The 26,736-nt window shown below is 43.3% G+C and overlaps 1 protein-coding gene across 3 annotated transcripts in view; it reads right to left on the reverse strand.

Annotated features, from left to right (window-relative positions):
• The window catches only part of HLCS (holocarboxylase synthetase), a 159,914-nt gene extending 133,892 nt beyond the window's left edge, over positions 1-26,022 (reverse strand). The window contains exons 1-6 of one of the 3 annotated variants that reach the window (XM_073668391.1): positions 25,915-26,022; positions 15,897-16,245; positions 14,243-14,386; positions 11,150-11,312; positions 6,234-7,141; positions 721-903 (exon numbers count right to left, since the gene is read on the reverse strand). In XM_073668391.1, coding sequence (XP_073524492.1) covers positions 721-903; positions 6,234-7,141; positions 11,150-11,312; positions 14,243-14,386; positions 15,897-16,121 — 1,623 coding nt within the window. In that variant the 5' untranslated portion in view covers positions 16,122-16,245; positions 25,915-26,022. The remainder of the gene's footprint in view (positions 1-720; positions 904-6,233; positions 7,142-11,149; positions 11,313-14,242; positions 14,387-15,896; positions 16,246-25,914) is intronic. The other 2 variants (XM_073668392.1, XM_073668393.1) reach the window with 2 other exon arrangements.
• Positions 26,023-26,736: the final 714 nt, after the last annotated feature.

Raw genomic sequence — 26,736 nt, forward strand, 5'->3', positions numbered from 1 at the left:
ACCCCCTACAAGTGACCCCATTTTGGAAACTAGACCCCTCAAGGATTTTATCAAGGAGTATAATGAACATTTTAAAGGTACGACACAGAACTTGCTACCATTAGGTTGATATATTGAATACGTTGTCATTAGTGATGTGCGCAAGTGCTCGCTACTTGAGTTTGATCGGGTGATCGGGTATGCACCGAGTATCGTGCATGCTTAAGTCCCCGTCCCACATGTTTCACGGCTGTTAGACACCCCAAAAAAAACATGCGGGGATCGCTCGTGTATGGCAGGCGTACCCAGCATGTTTTTATTTTTTCGCTGTGTAACAGCCGTGAAACATGTGGGACGGAGACTCGAGCATTTTACTCCAGCTCCCGCTATACTCGTTGCATACCCGAGTGGGGGTTCACTGAATAACGGCGATCACATGACCAGGGACCGGAAAATCTGGCCCTGATCGTGTTCTCCAGGGTCTCACCTACCCCCGGTAGCTGAGACCCTGGAGATTTTCCGACTCTGGGGGCGATGCAGCCTTTTTCCTGTTCGCTGTTTAAAAAGGACAATAAGGGAATAAGGACCCTTAATGGCCGTCGTTTTAATGCGTATCAGCAGTCGTTAAGGGGTTAAAGTGAACCCCCACCCCTGGGCAATGAGATACCGGCAACCGAATGACACCTTAAAAACAATAAAATGAGCTTCCCCGGATGCACCAGGGAGATGATGGACACTCACCTGTCGGGCGGTCAGCAGGTAGACGGGAGTCAGAGACGGGACGGAGCAGAGTTCACAATCCAGACCGAGCCGGAGCAGGATCTGTGTCAGCACCTCCAGCCGCTGGGGATTACTGAGCTTCAGAGAGTCAAAGGTCTCCTTACCGAGATCCAGAAGAGCATGAGGAGCGACCTCCAGCCGCACCTGACCCAAACACAAGGGGAGAAGCAACACAGAACCAATGTAAAGGGGGCGCTATACACAACTAAGCACCGATGTCACAGATATGTACAGAGACCAGTGTAACACAGAAACTCAGGATCAGTAATGTAATGTATGTATACGGTGACTGCACCAGCAGAATAGTGAGTGCAGCTCTGGAGTATAATACAGGATGTAACTCCGGATCAGTAATGTAATGTATGTACACAGTGACTGCACCAGCAGAATAGTGAGTGCAGCTCTGGAGTATAATACAGGATGTAACTCAGGATCAGTAATGTAATGTATGTACACAGTGACTCCACCAGCAGAATAGTGAGTGCAGCTCTGGAGTATAATACAGGATGTAACGCAGGAACAGTACAGGATCAGTAATGTAATGTATGTACACAGTGACTCCATCAGCAGAATAGTGAGTGCAGCTCTGGAGTATAATACAGGATGTAACTCAGGATCAGTACAGGATCAGTAAGGTAATGTATGTACACAGTGACTGCACCAGCAGAATAGTGAGTGCAGCTCTGGAGTATAATACAGGATGTAACTCAAGATCAGTACAGGACCAGTAATGTAATGTATGTACACAGTGACTGCACCAGCAGAATAGTGAGTGCAGCTCTGAGGGAAAATACAGGATGTAACTCAGGATCAGTCAAGTAATGTATGTACACAGGGACTGCACCAGCAGAATAGTGAGTGCAGCTCTGGAGTATAATACAGGATGTAACTCAGGATCAGTACAGGATCAGTAATGTAATGTATGTACACAGTGACTGCACCAGCAGAATAGTGAGTGCAGCTCTGGAGTATAATACAGGATGTAACTCAGGATCAGTAATGTAATGCATGTACACAGTGACTGCACCAGCAGAATAGTGAGTGCAGCTCTGGAGTATAATACAGGATATAACTCAGGATCAGTACAGGATCAGTAATGTAATGTATGTACACAGTGACTCCATCAGCAGAATAGTGAGTGCAGCTCTGGAGTATAATACAGGATGTAACTCAGGGTCAGTAATGTAATGTATGAACACAGTGACTGCACCAGCAGAATAGTGAGTGCAGCTCTGGAGTATAATGCACGATATAACTCAGGATCAGTAATGTAATGTATGTACACAGTGACTGCATAAACAGAATAGTGAGTGCAGCTCTGGAGCATACTACAGGATGTAACTCAGGATCAATAATGTATGTACACAGTGACTGCACCAGCAGAATAGTGAGTGCAGCTCTGGAGCATAATACCGGATGTAACTCAGGGTCAGTAATGTAATGTATGTACACAGTGACTCCACCAGCAGAATAGTGAGTGCAGCTCTGGAGTATAATACAGGTGGTAACTCAGGATCAGTAATGTAATGTATGTACACAGTGACTGCACCAGCAGAATAGTGAGTGCAGCTCTGGAGTATAATACAGGATGTAACTCAGGATCAGTACAGGATCAGTAATGTAATCTATGTACACAGTGACTGCACCAGCAGAATAGTGAGTGCAGCTCTGGAGTATAATACAGTATGTAACTCAGGATCAGTACAGGATCAGTAATGTAATGTATGTACACAGTGACTGCACCAGCAGAATAGTGAGTGCAGCTCTGGGGTATAATACAGGATGTAACTCAGGATCAGTACAGGATCAGTAATGTAATGTATGTACACAGTGACTGCACCAGCAAAATAGTGAGTGCAGCTCTGGAGTATAATACAGGATGTAACTCAGGATCAGTAATGTAATGTATGTACACAGTGACTGCACCAGCAGAATAGTGAGTGCAGCTCTGGAGTATAATACAGGATGTAACTCAGGATCAGTACAGGATCATGAATGTAATGTATGTACACAGTGACTGCACCAGCAGAATAGTGAGTGCAGCTCTGGAGTATAATACAGGATGTAACTCAGGATCAGTACAGGATCAGTAATGTAATGTATGTACACAGTGACTGCACCAGCAGAATAGTGAGTGCAGCTCTGGAGTATAATACAGGATGTAACTCAGGATCAGTACAGGATCAGTAATGTAATGTATGTACACAGTGACTGCACCAGCAGAATAGTGAGTGCAGCTCTGGAGTATAATACAGGATGTAACTCAGGATCAGTACAGGATCAGTAATGTAATGTATGTACACAGTGACTGCACCAGCAGAATAGTGAATGCAGCTCTGGAGTATAATACAGGATGTAACTCAGGATCAGTACAGGATCAGTAATGTAATGTATGCACACAGTGACTGCACCAGCAGAATAGTGAGTGCAGCTCTGGAGTATAATACAGGATGTAACTCAGGATCAGTACAGGATCAGTAATGTAATGTATGTACACAGTGACTGCACCAGCAGAATAGTGAGTGCAGCTCTGGAGTATAATACAGGATGTAACTCAGGATCAGTACAGGATCAGTAATGTAATGTACAATGCTGGCCAAAAGTATTGGCACCCCTGCAATTCTGTCAGATAATAGTTTCTTCCTGAAAATGATTGCAATCACAAATTCTTTGGTATTATTCTCTTCATTTAATTTGTCTTCAATGAAAAAAACACAAAAAGAATTGTCCTAAAGCCAAATTGGATATAATTCCACACCAAACCTAAAAAAGGGGGTGGACAAAAGTATTGGCACCCTTTGAAAAATCATGTGATGCTTCTCTAATTCCTGTAATTAACAGCACCTGTAACTTACCTGTGGCACCTAACAGGTGTTGGCAATAACTAAATCACACTTGCAGCCAGTTAACATGGATTAAAGTTGACTCAACCTCTGTCCTTTGTCCTTGTGTGACCACATTGAGCATGGAGAAAAGAAAGAAGACCAAAGAACTGTCTGAGGACTTGAGAAACCAAATTGTGAGGAAGCATGAGCAATCTCAAGGCTACAAGTCCATCTCCAAAGACCTGAATGTTCCTGTGTCTTCCGTGTGCAGTGTCATCAAGAAGTTTAAAGCCCATGGCACTGTGGCTAACCTCCCTAGATGTGGACGGAAAAGAAAAATTGACGAGAGATTTCAACGCAAGATTGTGCGGATGGTGGATAAAGAACCTCAACTAACATCCAAACAAGTTCAAGCTGCCCTGCAGTCCGAGGGTACAACAGTGTCAACCCGTACTATCCGTCGGCGTCTGAATGAAAAGGGACTGTATGGTAGGATACCCAGGAAGACCCCACTTCTTATCCCGTGACATAAAAAAGCCAGGCTGGAGTTTGCCAAAACTTACCTGAGAAAGCCTAAAACGTTTTGGAAGAATGTTCTCTGGTCAGATGAGACAAAAGTAGAGCTTTTTGAGAAAAAGCATCAACATAGAGTGTACAGGAAAAAAAAAGAGGCATTCAAAGAAAAGAACACGGTCCCTACAGTCAAACATGGCGGAGGTTCCCTGATGTTTTGGGGTTGCTTTGCTGCCTCTGGCACTGGACTGCTTGACTGTGTGCATGGCATTATGAAGTCTGAAGACTACCAACAAATTTTGCAGCATAATGTAGGGCCCAGTGTGAGAAAGCTGGGTCTCCCTCAGAGGTCATGGGTCTTCCAGCAGGACAATGACCCAAAACACACTTCCAAAAGCACTATAAAATGGTTTGAGAGAAAGCACTGGAGACTTCTAAGGTGGCCAGCAATGAGTCCAGACCTGAATCCCATAGAACACCTGTGGAGAGATCTCAAAATGGCAGTTTGGAGAAGGCACCCTGCAAATATCAGGGACCTGGAGCAGTTTGCCGAAGAAGAATGGTCTACAATTCCAGCAGAGCATTCTAAGAAACTCATTGATGGTTACCGGAAGCGGTTGTTCGCAGTTATTTTGGCTAAAGGTTGTGCAACCAAGTATTAGGCTGAGGGTGCCAATACTTTTGTCCGGCCCTTTTTTGGAGTTTTGCGTGAAATGATCAATGATTTGATTTTTGCTTCATTCTCTTTTGTGTTTTTTCCTTGCAAGCAAATTAAATGAAGAGAACAAGACCAAAGAATTTGTGATTGCAATCAGGAAGAAACTGAGTATTATCTGACAGAATTGCAGGGGTGCCAATACTTTTGGCCAGCACTGTATGTACACAGTGACTGCACCAGCAGAATAGTGAGTGCAGCTCTGGAATACAATACAGGATGTAACTCAGGATCAGTAATGTAATGTATGTACACAGTGACTGCACCAGCAGAATAGTGAGTGCAGCTCTGGAGTATAATACAGGATGTAACTCAGGATCAGTACAGGATCAGTAATGTAATGTATGTACACAGTGACAGCACCAGCAGAATAGTGAGTGCAGCTCTGGAGTATAATACAGGATGTAACTCAAGATCAGTACAGGATCAGTAATGTAATGTATGTATACAGTGACTCACCAGCAGAATAGTGAGTTCAGCTCTGGAGTATAATACAGGATGTAACTCAAGATCAGTACAGGATCAGTAATGTAATGTATGTATACAGTGACTCACCAGCAGAATAGTGAGTTCAGCTCTGGAGTATAATACAGGATGTAACTCAAGATCAGTACAGGATCAGTAATGTAATGTATGTATACAGTGACTCACCAGCAGAATAGTGAGTTCAGCTCTGGAGTATAATACAGGATGTAACTCAAGATCAGTACAGGATCAGTAATGTAATGTATGTATACAGTGACTGCACCAGCAGAATAGTGAGTGCAGCTCTGGAGTATAATACAGGATGTAACTGAGGATCAGTAATGTAATGTATGTACACAGTGACTGCACCAGCAGAATAGTGAGTGCAGCTCTGGAGTATAATACAGGATGTAACTCAGGATCAGTAATGTAATGTATGTACACAGTGACTGCACCAGCAGAATAGTGAGTGCAGCTCTGGAGTATAATACAGGATGTAACTCAGGATCAGTAATGTAATGTATGTACACAGTGACTGCACCAGCAGAATAGTGAGTGCAGCTCTGGAGTATAATACAGGATGTAACTCAGGATCAGTAATGTAATGTATGTACACAGTGACTGCACCAGCAGAAGAGTGAGTGCAGCTCTGCAGTATAATACAGGATGTAACTCAGGATCAGTACAGGATCAGTAATGTAATGTATGTACACAGTGACTGCACCAGCAGAATAGTGAGTGCAGCTCTGGAGTATAATACAGGATGTAACTCAGGATCAGTACATGATCAGTAATGTAATGTATGTACACAGTGACTGCACCAGCAGAAGAGTGAGTGCAGCTCTGGAGTATAATACGGAGGTAACTCAGGATCAGTAATGTAATTCTTAATATATATTGGTGATGATATGTGAGCATTTGTATTACAATTGGACGGAGAAAGAAGTGATAATTACCTGGCATAGTACAGCTTCTCCACCACAGTCTCCATGGGTTTGGTGGACCATTATCACATCTCGGCTATCGCTGTCCACGTAGCCCCATCCCTCCTCCTGATCGGAGACTTGCATCTCATACACATAGCCATTGGCCATTCCATTAAAACGAATGTGGTCGCCATTGGGTCTGTCGAACACGAAGGCTTGAACAGACTCCTGCAGCTGCGACCTCCTATGTAAAGTCAAGTTTCCAAATATAAATGAGGAGGAGAGTCCTAGGATCTTCCCACCATTCCCCATGTAAGAAGTAAACCGCTCCTGCACCAGGGATGATATTGGCTCCTTGGCCACCACCACCAATAACAAGCAGTTATCCATCCATGGAGCCTTGAGGACTTGTTCCTCCGGGAGGGGGTAGACCACGTATCTACATGGATCAAAGCAATGGAGAAGAACATCTTGGACTTGCTGCAGCCGGTCTTGGGACGCAGAGCCGCCATATATGAGAACATTCGGTGGCTTTCCGCTCTTGTTCAGTTTTGATGGCTCTTTAAGACAACTTCCATCAGAATTGTCATCTAAGCTGCTGAAGTCATCGGGGAGCTCAGGAATGTTTTCAGCAGATGCAAATTTTACCGACTCGATGGTGCAGTTTTCCAGCTCAAGACACTCGTGGCAGCTGGACAGGTGTAGATGAAGGTGTTCTCCACCAACTTCTCCCTTGGGATCTGCTCCACCGCTTGGACTGGAGTTTCCACCACTTTGTTGGCCATGAACCATCTCGGCGCTTTCTGCTGCCCCCATTTCTTCTTTCTGGTTCTTCTCAGAATGGGGTGAGTTTGGTTCCCGTGTGGACGTCGTCTCGGCTGAGCCTCCTTCTTGTGAGGCTTTTCCTTTATTGGTCAAGGACTCTCTTAAGTGCACAGCTGTAACAAAGTAACAAAAAGTGTCTCATATCCCATAGATCATTTCAGGATCGTGACGGTTTCCTGTAACCAGTGCATTCTGGGGGTTTTCGCATACCCTTTTGTATATATAAAGTAAAGGATTGTCCTTTAGGGCTTTTTTGGGGTTTGAATACCTTTTTTCATGCTGTTCTTAGTGAAAATCTTAACTAAGAAAACTGATCCCTGCAGTGTAACCCCTTAGATGCTACCGTAGCTATCAATCACGGCATCTAAGCAGTATGAGAGAGCGAAGGAGCTCTCCTTGTCAGCTCAGCGCCCAAACCCTCACTAGTATTTATTAAGACTAAAAGAAATAACAAAATATTTAATCATATGAAAAAGTACAATAAAATCATCTAATTCCCATTTCATTACCTTTTAATTTATGTGAAAAATAAAAAGTAAAAACATAATTGGTATCAACAAGTCCCCAATGTAATGTTATTTTTCCTGTATAGTACATGTATGTTTATTTCATTCATCCACATTCCAAAAAAAGTGATAAAAAAAATAAAAAAATAAATAAAATCCCATGTATCACCTTAGAATGTGGTGATACAAAAACACAAAGAAAAAAGTAAAATAAAAACAAAACTTAAATTTGTGCAAAAGTAGTAAGTTCTAAAGGGAAATTAAATAGAAATTTGGCATCGCCATAATCGTACCTATAAATTAAATTAAGTGCATAGTGAACTTTGTAAAATACCCCTCCCCCCCTCAAAAAAAAAACTTAAAAAATTTCCAGAATTTCTATTTTTTTTTTCCTTCTGCAACCCCTCAAAAGTTATTTCTACCCAAAATGGTGTCAATAAAAAAATATAACTCATATTGCAAACAAAAATGCCCTCACATGAAAAAAAAGAAAAGAAACCGCTAACGCTCTAGGAACACATTAATAAAAAAAAAAGTTTTCCTTAAAGGGAACCTGTCACCAGGTCAAATGTGGAAGGTTTTTGTGCTAATTTTATTCCCACTGCTCCCCAGGAGTTGGTCATTTTTTTTTTTTTTAAATCTGTCATACTGTTCCAAAGATATGGGTCTTCTATTTTGTGCTATTTTTCCCAGTCTTTATAGGGGTGTGGCTCACAGGATAATTATGCAGAGCAGCCTACAGACACGCCCACACAGAATCCTGTGAGCCACGCCCCCTTAGTACACACCATGAATATTAGCACTAAATAAAAGGGTCAATATCTCAGGAACCGTATGGCGGATTTTAAAAGAACAAAAAATAAAATTCTCAGGGGAGCTGGAGGAATAAAAGCAACGTATTTTTTGGACTATAAGACGCACTTTTTTCCTCCAAAATTTTGGAGCAAAGTGGGGGCGTCTTATAGTCCGAATACTATATACATGGCTGTGCGTGGTGGTGGGTGTGGGGGAGCGGCAGCGGGGGATCAGCGGGGCACAGGAGGCAGGAGCCGCCTGCTGCTACCTACGCTGTGCCCGCTTCTAAAGAAAATGAATATTCCCTGCTCCCCACACCCATGGGCATGGAGAGCAATGAATATTCATTTTCCTTAATAGCCGGCGCACTGTACCGCAGCACGGCTCCTGCTGCAGCCGGCGGTCTGTGTGCCCGCTATTAAAGCTCATGAATATTCACTTCAACCCACTCCCATGGTTTGTAGTGAATATTCATGGTCTTTAATAGCGGGCACACAGACCGCAGAGTGGCAGCAGGAGCCGCGCTGCGGTACAGTGCGCCGGCTATTGAAGAGACTGCGTGGTCACTGCTCCCTACGCCGTGACTCTATGCGTGGGGAGCATATTCCAGCACAGCGTCTCACACTGTGTGAGGGCGCATGGCAGGGATGCCATGCACGCCCTCCCATGCGCGGCTCACACAGTGAGAGTGTCGGCAGCAGAGCGGGACAGCGCTGGAGGAGAGAGGAGGTGAGCATGACTGTTTTTTTTTTTTTTTTGTGGGCAGCGTGATGGGAGCTCAAGGGGTGCCATACATACCAGGATGGGGATGAGGGGGGCCATACATACCAGGATGGGAGATCAAGGGGTGCCATGCATACCAGGAAGGGGATGAGGGGGTGCCATGCATACCATAATGGGGGATCAAGGGGTGCCATGCATACCAGGATGGGTGATCAATTGGTGCCATGCATACCAGGATGAGGGATGAAGGGTGCCATACATACCAGGATGGGTGATCAAGGGGTGCCATGCATACCAGGATGGGGGATCAAGGGGGTGCTATCAATACCAGGATGGGGGATCAAGGGGTGCCATAAATACTAAGATAGGGATCAGGGGGTGCCATGCATACCAGGATGGCAGATCAAAGGGGTGCCATGAATACCAGGATGGTATATCAAAGGAGTGCCATGAATACCAGGATGGGGGATCAAGGGGTGCCATGAATACCAGGATGGGGGATCAAGGGGTGCCATGCATACCAGGATGGGGGATCAAGGGGTGCCATGCATACCAGGATGGGGGATCAAAGGGTGCCATGCATACCAGGATGGGGGATCAAAGGGTGCCATGCATACCAGGATGGGGGATCAAAGGGTGCCATGCATACCAGGAAGGAGGGGCCATATATACCAGGATGGAGGATATTAACAGAATTGGGGGACATTACCCCAATACCGGTGTCAGCAGCAGATCCCCTCCCCCATAACAGGGTATCATGACCACATTTTTTGCTTAATTTTTTTTTTCCTATTTTCCGTCTCTAACACCTAGGAGCTTCTTATGGTCCAAAAAATACGGTAGTCACTTTTGGCCTGATTATTAGTCCCCTTTAAGGCCTCCAAATAGATGCCTCCTAGAGAGTCTGACAATGGGATGAAGCTAAAACACAATATAATTAAATCATTTTCATTAAAGTAGAGGAAAGTCGTTGTAAAGTTTTTCCACCTTTTTAGAAAAATTTAAATTAAAAATATTTTCGATAAGAATTGTGTTTCTATACAACATATATTAAAATCCTATATGGTCACAGCAGCGACTGCCCTATGGGCTCCATTTCCAACCTCCAAACCCTTCTGTCTAGTCACCTGAAATAAAGTATGTAGAGGTCATGAAACTAAAGTCATAAAGGCAAGACAGGAGTGGTCGACCCAACGTTAGATCTGGGTAACCCCATCCTGCTGTGCTATCAGCTTGAGAAGGAATCATATGGTCGTGGGCCTCCAAGCCCTGTCCTAGCCTTGGTCCATAGGGCGCTCCTCTGGAGGGGACGTCCAATCACCCCATCTCCAATGTTCCTCTATTCACATTATATTACCACACAACCAAGAAGTCATCTTACCACCAAACTCAGAAGATCTGCGCCCCCAGTAGACTTCTTCCTGGAAGAAGCTACGAGTCCTTGGAATTTTTGTCAAGAACAGATCCCGGAATATTCTAACTACAATCATGTGACCAATAAATTCCGGAGTGACTGTAGTCTTGGATTTTAAGACAGAGGCCCAGTGTGTGGAGCTTGTGCATGGACACATGGTCATCTGAGCCACCGCCCAGAATAGAAACCACATGGCATAACAAAATGCTGCATTAAAGGGGTTTTCAGGTTTTGGGAAACCTCTGTCCCCTGGCTGCAGTTAGTGAATTATAAAAAAAAAATCTTTACTCACCCTCCTCAGGTCCAATGCTGAGTCTCCAGCACTGCTCCCGGTGTCACTTTGATAGCGCTGCAGCCAATCAGCACCAAAACCACTGAACTCATAGACTGGCTGAAGCGATGTAGACATGACGTCAGTGCTGCAGACAATAAAAGGCACCAGGAGCATCTACAGAGACTCTGCATTAGACCAGTGGAGCGTGAATAAGACACTTTTTTTTTCTTATTAAACAAACTGTGGGTTCGGAAAGGTTTTTTTCTCTAAACCGGAGGTTATACCCATGAGGAGTAATTGGCAGCCATCATTTGACTCGCCATTAATGATATTCGTGAGGTACTCGGTGCCCCGTGTCTCCCGGCCCATCATCATCGTCTTTACATTAGTTATGAGGATAGACGCTTACAGGTGATTTTCCGTGGAAGTGATCCGTTGTCCATCTGCAAACGATCTTCCATGAAGGCTATTCCCAGCTCGCTGAAGTTATCCACACTTGCTTCGGCCAGCAATCTTGAAGAGTCGCCATGGCACAAAGCCAGAGGCAAACAGTATTCCGAGAGCTTCCGAACCTGGCAGAAAAACAGAAAAATGGGCAGGTTACCCCAGGTCCAGACCATGGGAGGCCAAATAGGCTGATTAGTGAGACGCAGGATTTCTTCCCCCCATGTTATATAAACCCCTTCCCTAACCTAACCGCTAACTGGCGGCGGTCCAGACCAGGAAGTGGCTGTCGGGTGAAGGTTCGGTCAGCAGAGAGCTACCTACTGCCGGCATAAAGACGGGAGCTCAGCTGAGCGTTCATGTGTTTTCAACGAGAGGAAGAAAAAAAAATAAAAGGATCAACCACTGAAGTTCTACCAACCCGAGACATCATTCGGCGGTGAGACAATCGGGAGGCCCTCGTACAATCGGGAGGCCCTCGCACAATCGGGAGGCCCTCGTACAATCGGGAGGCCCTCGTACAATCGGGAGGCCCTCGCACAATCGGGAGGCCCTCGTACAATCGGGAGGCCCTCGCACAATCGGGAGGCCCTCGTACAATCGGGAGGCCCTCGTACACGTCAGATGGTTCAACAGTCCCAGCGACATCGTCGGATTCAGGAGAAATGAAAGTTGATGGAAAGGAACGATTTCGACTTCAACAAACTATCTTCCGCGGAACTGATGAAATCAACGATCTCTCGTTTTATCCGACGAATGTTGGTGATCGTTCAGAACAAGGGATTTTTCCATCCGATGATCTGCACCGGATCCATCAAACCGCTGTTTTTTTTAACTCTAAGGCTCAGATCACACAAGTGTATGATAAATACTCCATTTTTTTCATCCATATTGTCGTCCGTTCTTATAAATCAATAATTCAAAAATGATACAGTTTCCAGTGGTAAAAATTGCAAAGGATCTCTCTAACAGATGCCAAAGGATGGTGCCCATGTGGCATCTGTTGTTTTTTTTGTTTGTTTTTTTTGCGCACCTAATAAAATCTATGGGCAAGTCTTGTCCAGAAGAACCGGAAGAGACAAGCACCTGCTACATCCGATCTGCCGCAACATTTTGTAACGGAGCATATACGGTGAGTTTCTCGTTGGAGGGGGGCAGAGGACTCCCTGTTCTACCTATCGATGCAGGTCCCAGCGCTCGGACCCTCACCGACCCTTGATCCTACCCTAACGTACCCAGCTTTACTTTTTTAATGGGTAGCCGCGGGTCGCGGGCGCTATTAAGTGCGGTGCCATGTAGCAGATATGCCATTGGTGTAGAACATTAATCATTATCTGACCCCAGATCTCTATAGGCGGAGCAGATCAGGAATAGAAGCTGATGGGAGTAGCAGTGGTGACCGACACCAGACATTGTGGCACTTCTCGCCCGTCCTAAAGCTTCTGCTTTATCTAATACCTGAGCCATACTGGGTCAGAACTAGAGAAAAAAAAAAAGGGTTAATTTTTCATCCATGGGGCAGTTTTTCACACTTCACGGACTGGTCCGGAATATCAGGAAGCACTTGTCTCTCTTCCATTTTTTTGGGATAGCCACTGAATTTAAGAGGTGCGTTAAAAAAAAAAAAGATGTCAGATCATCTCCATGTGGTATCTGATTTTACTGGATCCATTGGAAGGATTACAAAGGAAAACGTAGTGGAATTTTTAATATTTGTCTGGAATGTGGAAAACCATTGAAAAGTCATCTGCAGTCCCATGTAATTCCTTTCTCCACCTCTGATGGCGCTGCAGGAAAATTAAACGCCTACTGGATTGCAACCGATCACTGCCTGTGACCAGCTGAAGCTTTAAGAGGCCCCTCCAAAGAAAGAAAAAACGTGACTGCGTCTGGCCCGCAACGATCATTTGCGATCTACAGTTTTGCTTTCTTAAAGGCGTTGTCCACTTTTTTTTTTTACCATTTTGGAATGGTAAAAATTGGGCAATGCCTTTAAGAAAATAAATCTGTAGCACGGATTTTACTGATAACAACACAGGTAGTATGAGGGATGAAGCTCGGGGGCGCTAGTGGGACATTTCCAAGTGTTGTGCGACTAAGACGGCATCAAAAAGTCGCTCCGTTTTGGTCAGGCGATGGAAGCAAAATGAACCCCCCCACCAGGTGAAGAAGGCTCAGGGTCTGGGCAGTATCATGTATCGCCCGTCCTGCATTGTGTGTGGAAGGTAATGTGAGAGCTTCACGAGACATCTGATAAATCACATTCTCCAGATCAAGTTCCCTCTCCGCAGTCGATTGCATCCTCCATAACCAGTAACGTCAGGACACGAGATGTAGGACAACCAAAAACAGGACCCAGGTAACCTGATCAAAGCCCGTCGGAATCCCCGGCACAAGAGACACTTCCCGAGCACTCAGGCTGGAGAGTCAATAGGGACGTTCCTGTGATCTCCAGGATCAAAGTGGAGGAGACCAGCCCGGCCCCACCCAACGCGCGCCACTCAAAGACCATTGTGTCCGGAGACGTCTTCCCCACACCGCGGACGTTTTATCCTACTTGTGAGATATTGACACAACGGAGACCTCGGAGCAACATATATATGTCAGCTGGAATATCCCTTTAAACCATGCAGTTAGACACATGCCTTGGTTTTCAGCCAATAAAGCATGCTGGGAGATTTCAGCTTTGGATGTAAATGCAACTGTGGAGTAGAATACAAACTGTAAGTCAGAATCAGGACAGATAAAGAATATAACAGACGTAGAGATCCTAAAAGGAGAAGGTCTGACTGCTGGTACCTGCACCGATCAGACCCACTACTCCAAGGATGCGCTCGGCTTATTCCAGCAGCCCCATAGAGAATGAATGGAGCTGCACTCGGGCGTCCCACCTGCCGCGCCACTTTGTAAAGGGGATAAAGGTTCCCCATCAGGGATGAAAATTCGTATTAGGGTCCATTAACAATTTCAGACCCCTGTCTGTGCCTCTGGGATTTACACAATGCAAAGGATAGGATGAAAAGACAAAGGATCTGAGTGTCAGACGGGAGGGGCTCACCTTTTTGGGAGGGTGTGGAGCAGATGATAAGGTTTCGCCGGGTAATGAAGAACTCTCGGTAATGAAAGCGATCCTGCGGATTCCGAGATCACAACCACCGCAGGCTCCCGGCCGCACGCTCCACCTGTTCAAATCCTCGAAGAGCTACAAAACCAAAAGGAGACATCGGAAATGAACTGGAGCCAAAGTCTATATCAGGAAGACAACTAGCCCTCCATAATAAACACGGTGCGCACCAGGCTAGTGGGGCGGGAGCGCGCGGCAGTCAGGCGGCCGGGGGGAGCGCGCGGCAGTCAGGCGGCCGGGGGGAGCAAATTATTATTATTTTCACTTAAATCTATATATTTGGGGCTAAAAATAATTTTTACAATTGGGTTTCATTAAAAATGTTGCACCGTTTTGCTTTTACATGCTATTTTTTTTTCCGGCAGACTGAACTTTGATGTGGTCTGTGGTCATAAATCAGCAGAGAGGAACTCAGAAAGAGACAGATACAAGAGTTATAAATTCCTCGCAAAATGAGCTCACTGCCAGATTCTCAGTTAACTCACAATAGACAACGCAACACAGAGGCTATAGAGGGCAAACAGTGCAAAATTTTAAATGAAACCGAATTGCAAAGATGATTTTTAGTCAAAAATACATGCATTTATGTAAAAAAAACAGTTCCCAAAACTGTGCAATACCTTTAAAGAGTACTAAAAAAGGTGAAAAAAATTTTTTTTTTAACTTTTATGCTGAGATATGATCACTTGGACATCCCGGCCCAAAGCCTGAAGCTGCACTACTGAGAGATTCTGATTTCTGTAGGCTGCAGTGTCAGAACCGACTCCAGGTTTATGCGGACCCTTGGGTGACAGACTGGACCCCTCTTCGCCTTCCAAAGAGATATAACTTATTTTTTTTGCATTCGGTTGATAGTGTCGTGATTTCTGCGATACAAGCTGTCATCCCCATTTTGGGCTCCGTACGACTTTCTGATCTCTTTTTATTCTATTTTTTTGGGAGAGCAAAATGACAAAAACAGCGATTCTAACATTTCAATTTTTCATTTCGTCGTTCGCCATAAATATTATGACATATTAGTTGCTCGGAAAGTTCAGCACGCGGCGACGCCAAATATGGTAAATTTTCGCTTCCATTTTTCCATTCCGTTTATTATATTTTTTACATTTCTAAATATGGTCAATTATTGTTTCGTTTTTTTTTTTGTTTTTTTTAAGTTCCATTTGGTTTATTTTTTACATTTTTTAAAATATGGTAAATTTTTTGTTTTGATTTTTTATATTCCAAGAATTCATTTAATGTTTTACATTTTTATTATTTAAACATTTTTATTCATTTTTTTTTTTACATTCCTCATTGGATGTGAACACCGCTTGTACAATGCACTGCACTACCGTAGTATTGCAGAGTATTAGATCGAAAGGACACTTTTCGTCATTTTCAACCTCTTAGATGCCGCGGTCACAATTGACTGCGGCATCTAAGCGGTTAGGTTGCAGTGATCAGAGTCAGTTCCGATCCCAGCAGACAGATAGACTTGGGTGCCGGCTGTATAATACAGCTGGCGCCTGCTATGTGTGTAAATTGTATCACAATGAAAACAGTGCACCATAAAAACTAACATAGGAAAATGTTAATGGCAGGGTACCTGGGAATTGTCAATGAAGAAGGCTTTGCTGCCCACAGTCAGCCACAGCTTTTCCTCCCCGGTCCCCCGGCGTCCACTACGGAGCGTTTTTCCCTGTTCCTGATTTTGGGTGCAAAAAGTGAAGGTGCTGGTCCTATGGAACTGGTTGACGCAGCTCCGGATCAGAACGGCGTAGCAGGAGCGGAAACGCAGCCACAGATACACATAGCAGAGGGTTATGAGCATGACGGTCCGTGACTTGGCGGATGGAGGTCAGGGGCACGGCCCTATAAGCAGAGATCCCACATGGGTCTGATATGTGGGGGGGGAGTGACGATTATCCCCCTTTATGTCCAGAATTAAATTTCTGCTGGATAAAAAAAATAAAATAAAATAAAAATAAAAAAACACATAAAAATAAGACAATGAATAATGAAAAGTGATAAAGTCAATACCTAGCTGAGCTGGACCTGGCACCAATATCCTTACTAAATATTAGACCCCGAGTCGTCCATAAAGTGAAGATTCACTTTTTATTATTCATTTATTTATTGATTTTTTTTAAATATGATTTTTACCGATTATTGCAATTTCTTGTAGAAACCACTAGGGGGAGCTTAAAGGGGATGTTCAATTTTCAATTGGGTTTCATTAAAAATCTTGCACTGTTAGCCTCCTATGGCATCTGGGTTGGCACTGTCTGTATGCTGGCTGCAGAATGAGTCAACTGAGATTCCGCCAGTGAGCTCGCTATGTCTTATGAGAAGTTTGACTTTTTTTTTTCTGTGTTTCTGTCCAATAGCAGAGATGTGGGGTTTTTTTTTTTTGGATCTCCACTTAGCTCATTTATGATCACAGACCACAACAAAGCAAAATGTGCCGAGAAATAAAGAAAAAGTAAAAAGTTGCAAAATCGGTAATGAGACTCGATTATAAAAATGATTTTGTTTAGCCCCAAATATATGCATTTAATAAAAAAAAATGTGGACAGTCCAAGAGCTTAGTAAATACTGTGTATACAATGAACGGTATGCAATTATCTCCAGGGCTCCATCTAGTGGTGACTACGGAAAGCAAGAAATTTAGTATTTAGGTTTGAAGCTCAGATAGATATAAAGATTTATTAAGGACGGCTTGTTGGACCTAAAAATGACATGAGGTTAAAAGGTGAAGATCTGCAATTTGTTGGCTGGTTTTGGTGCAACTTTTGTGGCACACGGGCTCTCATTAATTTGCTTTTACTGTTCACACTTTCAGTCCCTTGGTGGTATGATATAACATCAGTGGAAGCAGCGGATGCGGAGCTTTCTATGGAGTTTACTACATAGTTTTAGAACTTAGTACAATGTATACCCAGTATTCAGTGTGCTCCTAAGCTCCCTCTAGTGGTGGCCGCAGGAAGCCAGGATTCAACTCTACAGCTGGTCACACACTTTAGACATCCAAACAAGACTCTATCATTCCCGACACCCCCATACACAAGCACGGTAAGCTTTGTTGAGTGTACATGTGTTCTGAATTGGCAAAGGAAATTGCTAAAAACGGAATGGGCATATTGAAATTGAACAGCCTGATCCTTCTTCACCCCATAACACTTTAGGGACAATTTTAAATGGATGTATTTTGAGTTAAAAATAATTTTTGTTAATTCTTATCAAAAAATGTGCACCGTTTACAGGCTCTGTGTTGCATTGTCTACAGCTGACTGCAGAGTGAGTTAACTGAGAATCTGTCAGTGAGCTCATTCTGGCATGGAATTTGCAACTTTTTTACTGTGTCTTTTTCTAAGTTGATCTCAGACAATATCAAAGTTAATTATTTAGGGAAACAAAGCCAAATGGTGAAAACAAATGTTAATGAAACTGCAGACAGGGGGCGCAGCTGGGGTGAGGGGCAGCAGTTCATGTGGTATTGGTGCTAAATTACTGAACCAATCTGCTGAGGCCAAGATATTTAGATAAAAGGCTAAGGCAGTGGACTGAATATGTCCCGGGTACAGACCAAGCTGCATTTTAAAGGGATTACATTACTGATCCTGAGTTATATCCTAGATTATACTCGAGAGCTGCACTCACTATTCTGCTGGTGCAGTCACTGTGTACATACATTACATTACTGATCCTGAGTTACATCCTGTATTATACTCCAGAGCTGCACTCACTATTCTGCTGGTGCAGTCACGGTGTACATACATTACATTACTGATCCTGAGTTACATCCTGTATTATACCCCAGAGCTGTACTCACTATTCTGCTGGTAGAGTCACTGTGTACATACATTACATTACTGATCCTGTACTGATCCTGAGTTACATCCTGTATTATACTCCAGAGCTGCACTCACTATTCAGCTGGTGCAGTCACTGTGTACATACATTACATTACTGATCCTGAGTTACATCCTGTATTATACCCCAGAGCTGTACTCACTATTCTGCTTGTAGAGTCACTGTGTACATACATTACATTACTGATCTGAGTTACATCCTGTATTATACTCCAGAGCTGCACTCACTATTCTGCTGGTGCAGTCACTGTGTACATACATTACATTACTGATCCTGAGTTACATCCTGTATTATACTCCAGAGCTGCACTCACTATTCTGCTGGTGCAGTCACTGTGTACATACATTACATTACTGATCCAGAGTGACATCCTGTATTATACTCCAGAGCTGCACTCACTATTCTGCTGGTACAGTCACTGTTTACATACATTACATTACTTATCTTGTACTTATACGGCGTTAAATCCTGTATTATACTCCAGAGCTGCACTCACTATTCTGTTGGTGCAGTCACTGTGTACATACATTACATTACTGATCCTGTACTGATCCTGAATTACATCCTGTATTATACTAGAGCTGCACTCACTATTCGGCTGGTGCAGTCACTGTGCACATACATTACATTACTGATCCTGTACTGATCCTGAGTTACATCCTGTATTATACTCCAGAGCTGCACTCACTATTCTGCTGGTGCAGTCACTGTGTACATACATTACATTACTGATCCTGTACTGATCCTGAATTACATCCTGTATTATACTAGAGCTGCACTCACTATTCTGCTGGTGCAGTCACTGTGTACATACATTACATTACTGATCCTGAGTTACATCCTGTATTATACCCCAGAGCTGCACTCACTATTCTGCTGGTGCAGTCACTGTGTACATACATTACATTACTGATCCTGAGTTACATCCTGTATTATACTCCAGAGCTGCACTCACTATTCTGCTGGTGCAGTCACTGTGTACATACATTACATTACTGATCCTGAGTTACATCCTGTATTATACTCCAGAGCTGCACTCACTCTTCTGCTGGTGCAGTCACTGTGTACATACATTACATTACTGATCCTGTACTGATCCTGAGTTACATCCTGCATTATACTCCAGAGCTGCGCTCACTATTCTGCTGGTGCAGTCACTGTGTACATACATTACATTACTGATCCTGAGTTACATCCTGTATTATACTCCAGAGCTGCACTCACTATTCTGCTGGTGGAGTCACTGTGTACATACATTACATTACTGATCCTGTACTGATCCTGAGTTACATCCTGTATTATACTCCAGAGCTGCGCTCACTATTCTGCTGGTGCAGTCACTGTGTACATACATTACATTACTGATCCTAAGTTACATCCTGTATTATACTCCAGAGCTGCACTCACTATTCTGCTGGTGGAGTCACTGTGTACATACATTACATTACTGATCCTGTACTGATCCTGAGTTACATCCTGTATTATACTCCAGAGCTGCACTCACTATTATGCTGGTAGAGTCACTGTGTACATACATTACTGATCCTGAGTTACATCCTGTATTATACTCAGAGCTGCACTCACTATTCTGCTGGTAGAGTCACTGTGTACATACATTACATTACTGATCCTGTACTTATCCTGAGTTACATCCTGTATTATACTCCAGAGCTGCGCTCACTATTCTGCTGGTGGAGTCACTGTGTACATACATGACATTACTGATCCTGAGTTACATCCTGTATTATACTCCAGAGTTGCACTCACTATTCTGCTGGTGCAGTCACTGTGTACATACATTACATTACTGATCCTGAGTTACATCCTGTATTATACTCCAGAGCTGCACTCACTATTCTGCTGGTGCAGTCACTGTGTACATACATTACATTACTGATCCTGAGTTACATCCTGTATTATACTCCAGAGTTGCACTCACTATTCTGCTGGTGCAATCACTGTGTACATACATTACATTGCTGATCCTGAGTTACCTCCTGTATTATACTCCAGAGCTGCACTCACTATTCGGCTGGTGCAGTCACTGTGTACATACATTACTGATGCTGAGTTACATCCTGTATTATACTCCAGAGCTGCACTCACTATTCTGCTGGTAGAGTCACTGTGTACATACATTACATTACTGATCCTGAGTTACATCCTGTATTATACCCCAGAGCTGTACTCACTATTCTGCTGGTAGAGTCACTGTGTACATACATTACAATACTGATCCTGAGTTACATCCTGTATTATGCTCCAGAGCTGCACTCACTATTCTGCTGGTGCAGTCACTGTGTACATACATTACTGATGCTGAGTTACATCCTGTATTATACTCCAGAGCTGCACTCACTGTGTACATACATTACTGATGCTGAGTTACATCCTGTATTATACTCCAGAGCTGCACTCACTATTCTGCTGGTAGAGTCACTGTGTACATACATTACATTACTGATCCTAAGTTACATCCTGTATTATACTCCAGAGCTGCACTCACTATTCTGCTGGTGGAGTCACTGTGTACATACATTACATTACTGATCCTGTACTGATCCTGAGTTACATCCTGTATTATACTCCAGAGCTGCACTCACTATTATGCTGGTAGAGTCACTGTGTACATACATTACTGATCCTGAGTTACATCCTGTATTATACTCAGAGCTGCACTCACTATTCTGCTGGTAGAGTCACTGTGTACATACATTACATTACTGATCCTGTACTTATCCTGAGTTACATCCTGTATTATACTCCAGAGCTGCGCTCACTATTCTGCTGGTGGAGTCACTGTGTACATACATTACATTACTGATCCTGAGTTACATCCTGTATTATACTCCAGAGTTGCACTCACTATTCTGCTAGTGCAATCACTGTGTACATACATTACATTGCTGATCCTGAGTTACCTCCTGTATTATACTCCAGAGCTGCACTCACTATTCGGCTGGTGCAGTCACTGTGTACATACATTACTGATGCTGAGTTACATCCTGTATTATACTCCAGAGCTGCACTCACTATTCTGCTGGTAGAGTCACTGTGTACATACATTACATTACTGATCCTGAGTTACATCCTGTATTATACCCCAGAGCTGTACTCACTATTCTGCTGGTAGAGTCACTGTGTACATACATTACATTACTGATCCTGAGTTACATCCTGTATTATACTCCAGAGCTGCACTCACTATTCTGCTGGTGCAGTCACTGTGTACATACATTACATTACTGATCCAGAGTGACATCCTGTATTATACTCCAGAGCTGCACTCACTATTCTGCTGGTACAGTCACTGTTTACATACATTACATTACTGATCCTGTACTGATCCTGAATTACATCCTGTATTATACTAGAGCTGCACTCACTATTCTGCTGGTGCAGTCACTGTGTACATACATTACATTACTGATCCTGTACTGATCCTGAGTTACATCCTGCATTATACTCCAGAGCTGCGCTCACTATTCTGCTGGTGCAGTCACTGTGTACATACATTACATTACTGATCCTGAGTTACATCCTGTATTATACTCCAGAGCTGCACTCACTATTCTGCTGGTGGAGTCACTGTGTACATACATTACATTACTGATCCTAAGTTACATCCTGTATTATACTCCAGAGCTGCACTCACTATTCTGCTGGTGGAGTCACTGTGTACATACATTACATTACTGATCCTGAGTTACATCCTGTATTATACTCAGAGCTGCACTCACTATTCTGCTGGTGCAGTCACTGTGTACATACATTAAATTACTGATCCTGTACTGATCCTGAGTTACATCCTGTATTATACTCCAGAGCTGCACTCGCTATTATGCTGGTAGAGTCACTGTGTACATACATTACTGATCCTGAGTTACATCCTGTATTATACTGAGAGCTGCACTCACTATTCTGCTGGTAGAGTCACTGTGTACATACATTACATTACTGATCCTGTACTTATCCTGAGTTACATCCTGTATTATACTCCAGAGCTGCGCTCACTATTCTGCTGGTGGAGTCACTGTGTACATACATTACATTACTGATCCTGTACTGATCCTGAGTTACATCCTGTATTATACTCCAGAGTTGCACTCACTATTCTGCTAGTGCAATCACTGTGTACATACATTACATTGCTGATCCTGAGTTACCTCCTGTATTATACTCCAGAGCTGCACTCACTATTCGGCTGGTGCAGTCACTGTGTACATACATTACTGATGCTGAGTTACATCCTGTATTATACTCCAGAGCTGCACTCACTATTCTGCTGGTAGAGTCACTGTGTACATACATTACATTACTGATCCTGAGTTACATCCTGTATTATACTCCAGAGTTGCACTCACTATTCTGCTGGTAGAGTCACTGTGTACATACATTACATTACTGATCCTGAGTTACAATCCTGTATTATACTCCAGAGCTGCACTCACTATTCTGCTGGTGCAGTCACTGTGTACACACATTACATTACTGATCCTGTAGTGATCCTGAGTTACATCCTGTATTATACTCCAGAGCTGCACTCACTATTCTGCTGGTGCAGTCACTGTGTACATACATTACATTACTGATCCTGACTTACATCCTGTATTATACTCCAGAGCTGCACTCACTATTCTGCTGGTGCAGTCACTGTGTACATACATTACATTACTGATCCCGAGTTACATCCTGTATTATACTCCAGAGCTGCACTCACTATTCTGCTGGTAGAGTCACTGTGTACATACATTACTGATCCTGAGTTACATCCTGTATTATACTCCAGAGCTGCACTCACTATTCTGCTGGTGCAGTCACTGTGTACATACATTACATTACTGATCCTGTACTTATCCTGAGTTACATCCTGTATTATACTCCAGAGCTGCACTCACTATTCTGCTGGTGCAGTCACTGTGTACATACATTACATTACTGATCCTGAGTTACATCCTGTATTATCCTCCAGAGCTGCACTCATTATTCTGCTGGTGGTGTCACTGTGTACATAAATTACATTGCTGATCCTGAGTTACATCCTGTATTATACTGCAGAGCTGCACTCACTATTCTGCTGGTGCAGTCACTGTGTACATACATTACATTACTGATCCTGTACTGATCCGGAGTTACATCCTGTATTATACTGCAGAGCTGCACTGGTGCAGTCACTGTGTACATACATTAAATTACTGATCCTGTACTGATCCTGAGTTACATCCTGTATTATACTGCAGAGCTGCACTCACTATTCTGCTGGTGCAGTCACTGTGTACATACATTACATTACTGATCCTGTACTGATCCTGAGTTACATCCTGTATTATACTGCAGAGCTGCACTCACTATTCTGCTGGTGCAGTCACTATGTACATACATTACATTACTGATCCGGAGTTACATCCTGTATTATACTCAAGAGCTGCACTCACTATTCTGCTGGTGCAGTCACTGTGTACATACATTACATTACTGATCCTGTACTGATCCTGAGTTACATCCTGTATTATACACCAGAGCTGCACTCACTATTCTGCTGGTGCAGTCACTGTGTACATACATTACATTACTGATCCTGCACTGATCCTGAGTTACATCCTGTATTATACTCCAGAGCTGCACTCACTATTCTGCTGGTGCAGTCACAGTGTACATACATTACATTACTGATCCTGAGTTACATCCTGTATTATACTCCAGAGCTGCACTCACTATTCTGCTGGTGCAGTCACTGTGTACATACATTACATTACTGATCCTGAGTTACATCCTGTATTATACTCCAGAGCTGCACTCACTATTCTGCTGGTGCAGTCACTGTGTACATACATTACATTACTGATCCTGCACTGATCCTGAGTTACATCCTGTATTATACTCCAGAGCTGCACTCACTATTCTGCTGGTGCAGTCACTGTGTACATACATTACATTACTGATCCTGAGTTACATCCTGTATTATACTCCAGAGCTGCACTCACTATTCTGCTGGTGCAGTCACTGTGTACATACATTACATTACTGATCCTGTACTGATCCTGAGTTACATCCTGTATTATACACCAGAGCTGCACTCACTATTCTGCTGGTGCAGTCACTGTGTACATACATTACATTACTGATCCTGTACTGACCCTGAGTTACATCCTGTATTATACTCCAGAGCTGCACTCACTATTCTGCTGCTGCAGTCACTGTGTACATACATTACATTACTGATCCTGTACTGACCCTGAGTTACATCCTGTATTATACTCCAGAGCTGCACTCACTCTTCTGCTGGTGGAGTCACTGTGTACATACATTACATTATTTATCCTGTACTGATCCTGAGTTACATCCTGTATTATACTCCAGAGCTGCACTCACTATTCTGCTGGTGCAGTCACTGTGTACATACATTACATTACTGATCCTGTACTGATCCTGAGTTCCATCCTGTATTATACACCAGAGCTGCACTCACTATTCTGCTGGTGCAGTCACTGTGTACATACATTACATTACTGATCCTGTACTGACCCTGAGTTACATCCTGTATTATACTCCAGAGCTGCACTCACTATTCTGCTGCTGCAGTCACTGTGTACATACATTACATTACTGATCCTGTACTGACCCTGAGTTACATCCTGTATTATACTCCAGAGCTGCACTCACTCTTCTGCTGGTGCAGTCACTGTGTACATACATTACATTACTGATCCTGAGTTACATCCTGTATTATACTCCAGAGCTGCACTCACTATTCTGCTGGTGCAGTCACTGTGTGCATACATTACATTACTGATCCTGTACTGATCCTGAGTTACATCCTGTATTATACTCCAGAGCTGCACTCTCTATTCTGCTGGTGCAGTCACTGTGTACATACATTACATTACTGATCCTGTACTGATCCTGAGTTACATCCTGTATTATACTCCAGAGCTGCACTCTCTATTCTGCTGGTGCAGTCACTGTGTACATACATTACATTACTGATCCTGTACTGACCCTGAGTTACATCCTGTATTATACTCCAGAGCTGCACTCACTCTTCTGCTGGTGCAGTCACTGTGTACATACATTACATTACTGATCCTGAGTTACATCCTGTATTATACTCCAGAGCTGCACTCACTATTCTGCTGGTGCAGTCACTGTGTGCATACATTACATTACTGATCCTGTACTGATCCTGAGTTACCTCCTGTATTATACTCCAGAGCTGCACTCACTATTCTGCTGGTGCAGTCACTGTGTACATACATTACATTACTGATCCTTAAAAATGCCCCCAATGTATTTAAACTGCGGAGAGAAGATTTTTTCTAATTACCTTGCGTTGTGTTTATTGCCTGTGGGCGGCGCTATCGCTGGCATTAGTTCTCTATGTGGTTCCCTTTAAGGGCGACTCCGGGTCATATTTTATTACATATTTTGTGGAGGTTTTTTTTCCTCCTGACAGAATAATCTCCAATAACTTTTAACACATTAATAGAAGTTTTCATCCCCAGGCTGCAATTTTTTATCATATTTATTTTTTTCATTAATTGTGCATTGCAGAAGTGGAATTGACCCAAGGATTAACCCCTGCTATGCTGCAATGCCATCATAGATGGCTGAATAGTGTGTAAGTAGGGTAACACCACCCCAGGAGGATTAGCACAAGACATGAGGGCAGAACATGCACTGTAGGCGCCATTGCAGGCGGGATCCCAGCAATCAGTCCCCCGACAGCAGACACCGCACAACAGACAACTCACATGCACTGCTCAGGAGCCTCCACACCGCAACCAAGCATGAAATCACAACACAACTTGCGGGGCTGTCAACTCCTTCACATCAGCCAATCCGCGCTCCTGTCTCTTAGTAAGGCTACAGGGCTTTTTGATACGTGACTCTTCATTGGAAGGTTTCTGAGCAGGGAAGGGTTTTTGTCTTCTGATTGGCTGAACGTGCCCAACCCACGCCAGGGAAACCAGGAAGTAAGCTGCCGAAATCCTGGCAGAGGAGTTATGTGTTGAAGAGTAAAACTTTATTAACAACAAGAACAGTTAACAAAATCACTTAGGCTGACAAGGGTTAATGAGATTTGTATCACGTCTCTAATGATAATCTGTTCAGTTGATTTTTAACCCCTTCACCACCTTGGGTTGTTGTGTTTTCGTTTCTTTGCTCCCCTTCTTCCCAGAGCCATTACTTTTTTTATTTTTCTAGCAATATGGCCATGTTAGGGCTTGTTTTTTTTTGTGGGAAGATTTGTACATTTGAACGACACCATTGGTTTTACCATATCATGCACTGGACAAAAAAGTGCAATTCCACAGTTGTTTTTTTGTTTTTTTTTTCTTTACCATGTTTACTAAATGCTAAAACTGACCCGCCATTATGATTCTCCAGGTCAGTACGAGTACACAGATACCGAACATGAGTAGGTTCTTTTTTATTTAAGTGGTGAAAAAAAAATGCAGTTTGTAAAAAATAAAAAAAATAAATGGCGCCATTTTCCGAGACCCGTAGCGACTCCAGTTTTCGTGATCTGGGGCCGGATGAGTATTTTTTGTGCGCCGGGCTGACGTTTTTAT

This window comes from Phyllobates terribilis, unplaced genomic scaffold (genome assembly GCF_046119375.1).
Source record: "Phyllobates terribilis strain yellow unplaced genomic scaffold, ASM4611937v1 Scaffold_2__4_contigs__length_985480577, whole genome shotgun sequence".
In the NCBI taxonomy this organism is placed as follows: Eukaryota; Metazoa; Chordata; class Amphibia; order Anura; family Dendrobatidae; genus Phyllobates; species Phyllobates terribilis.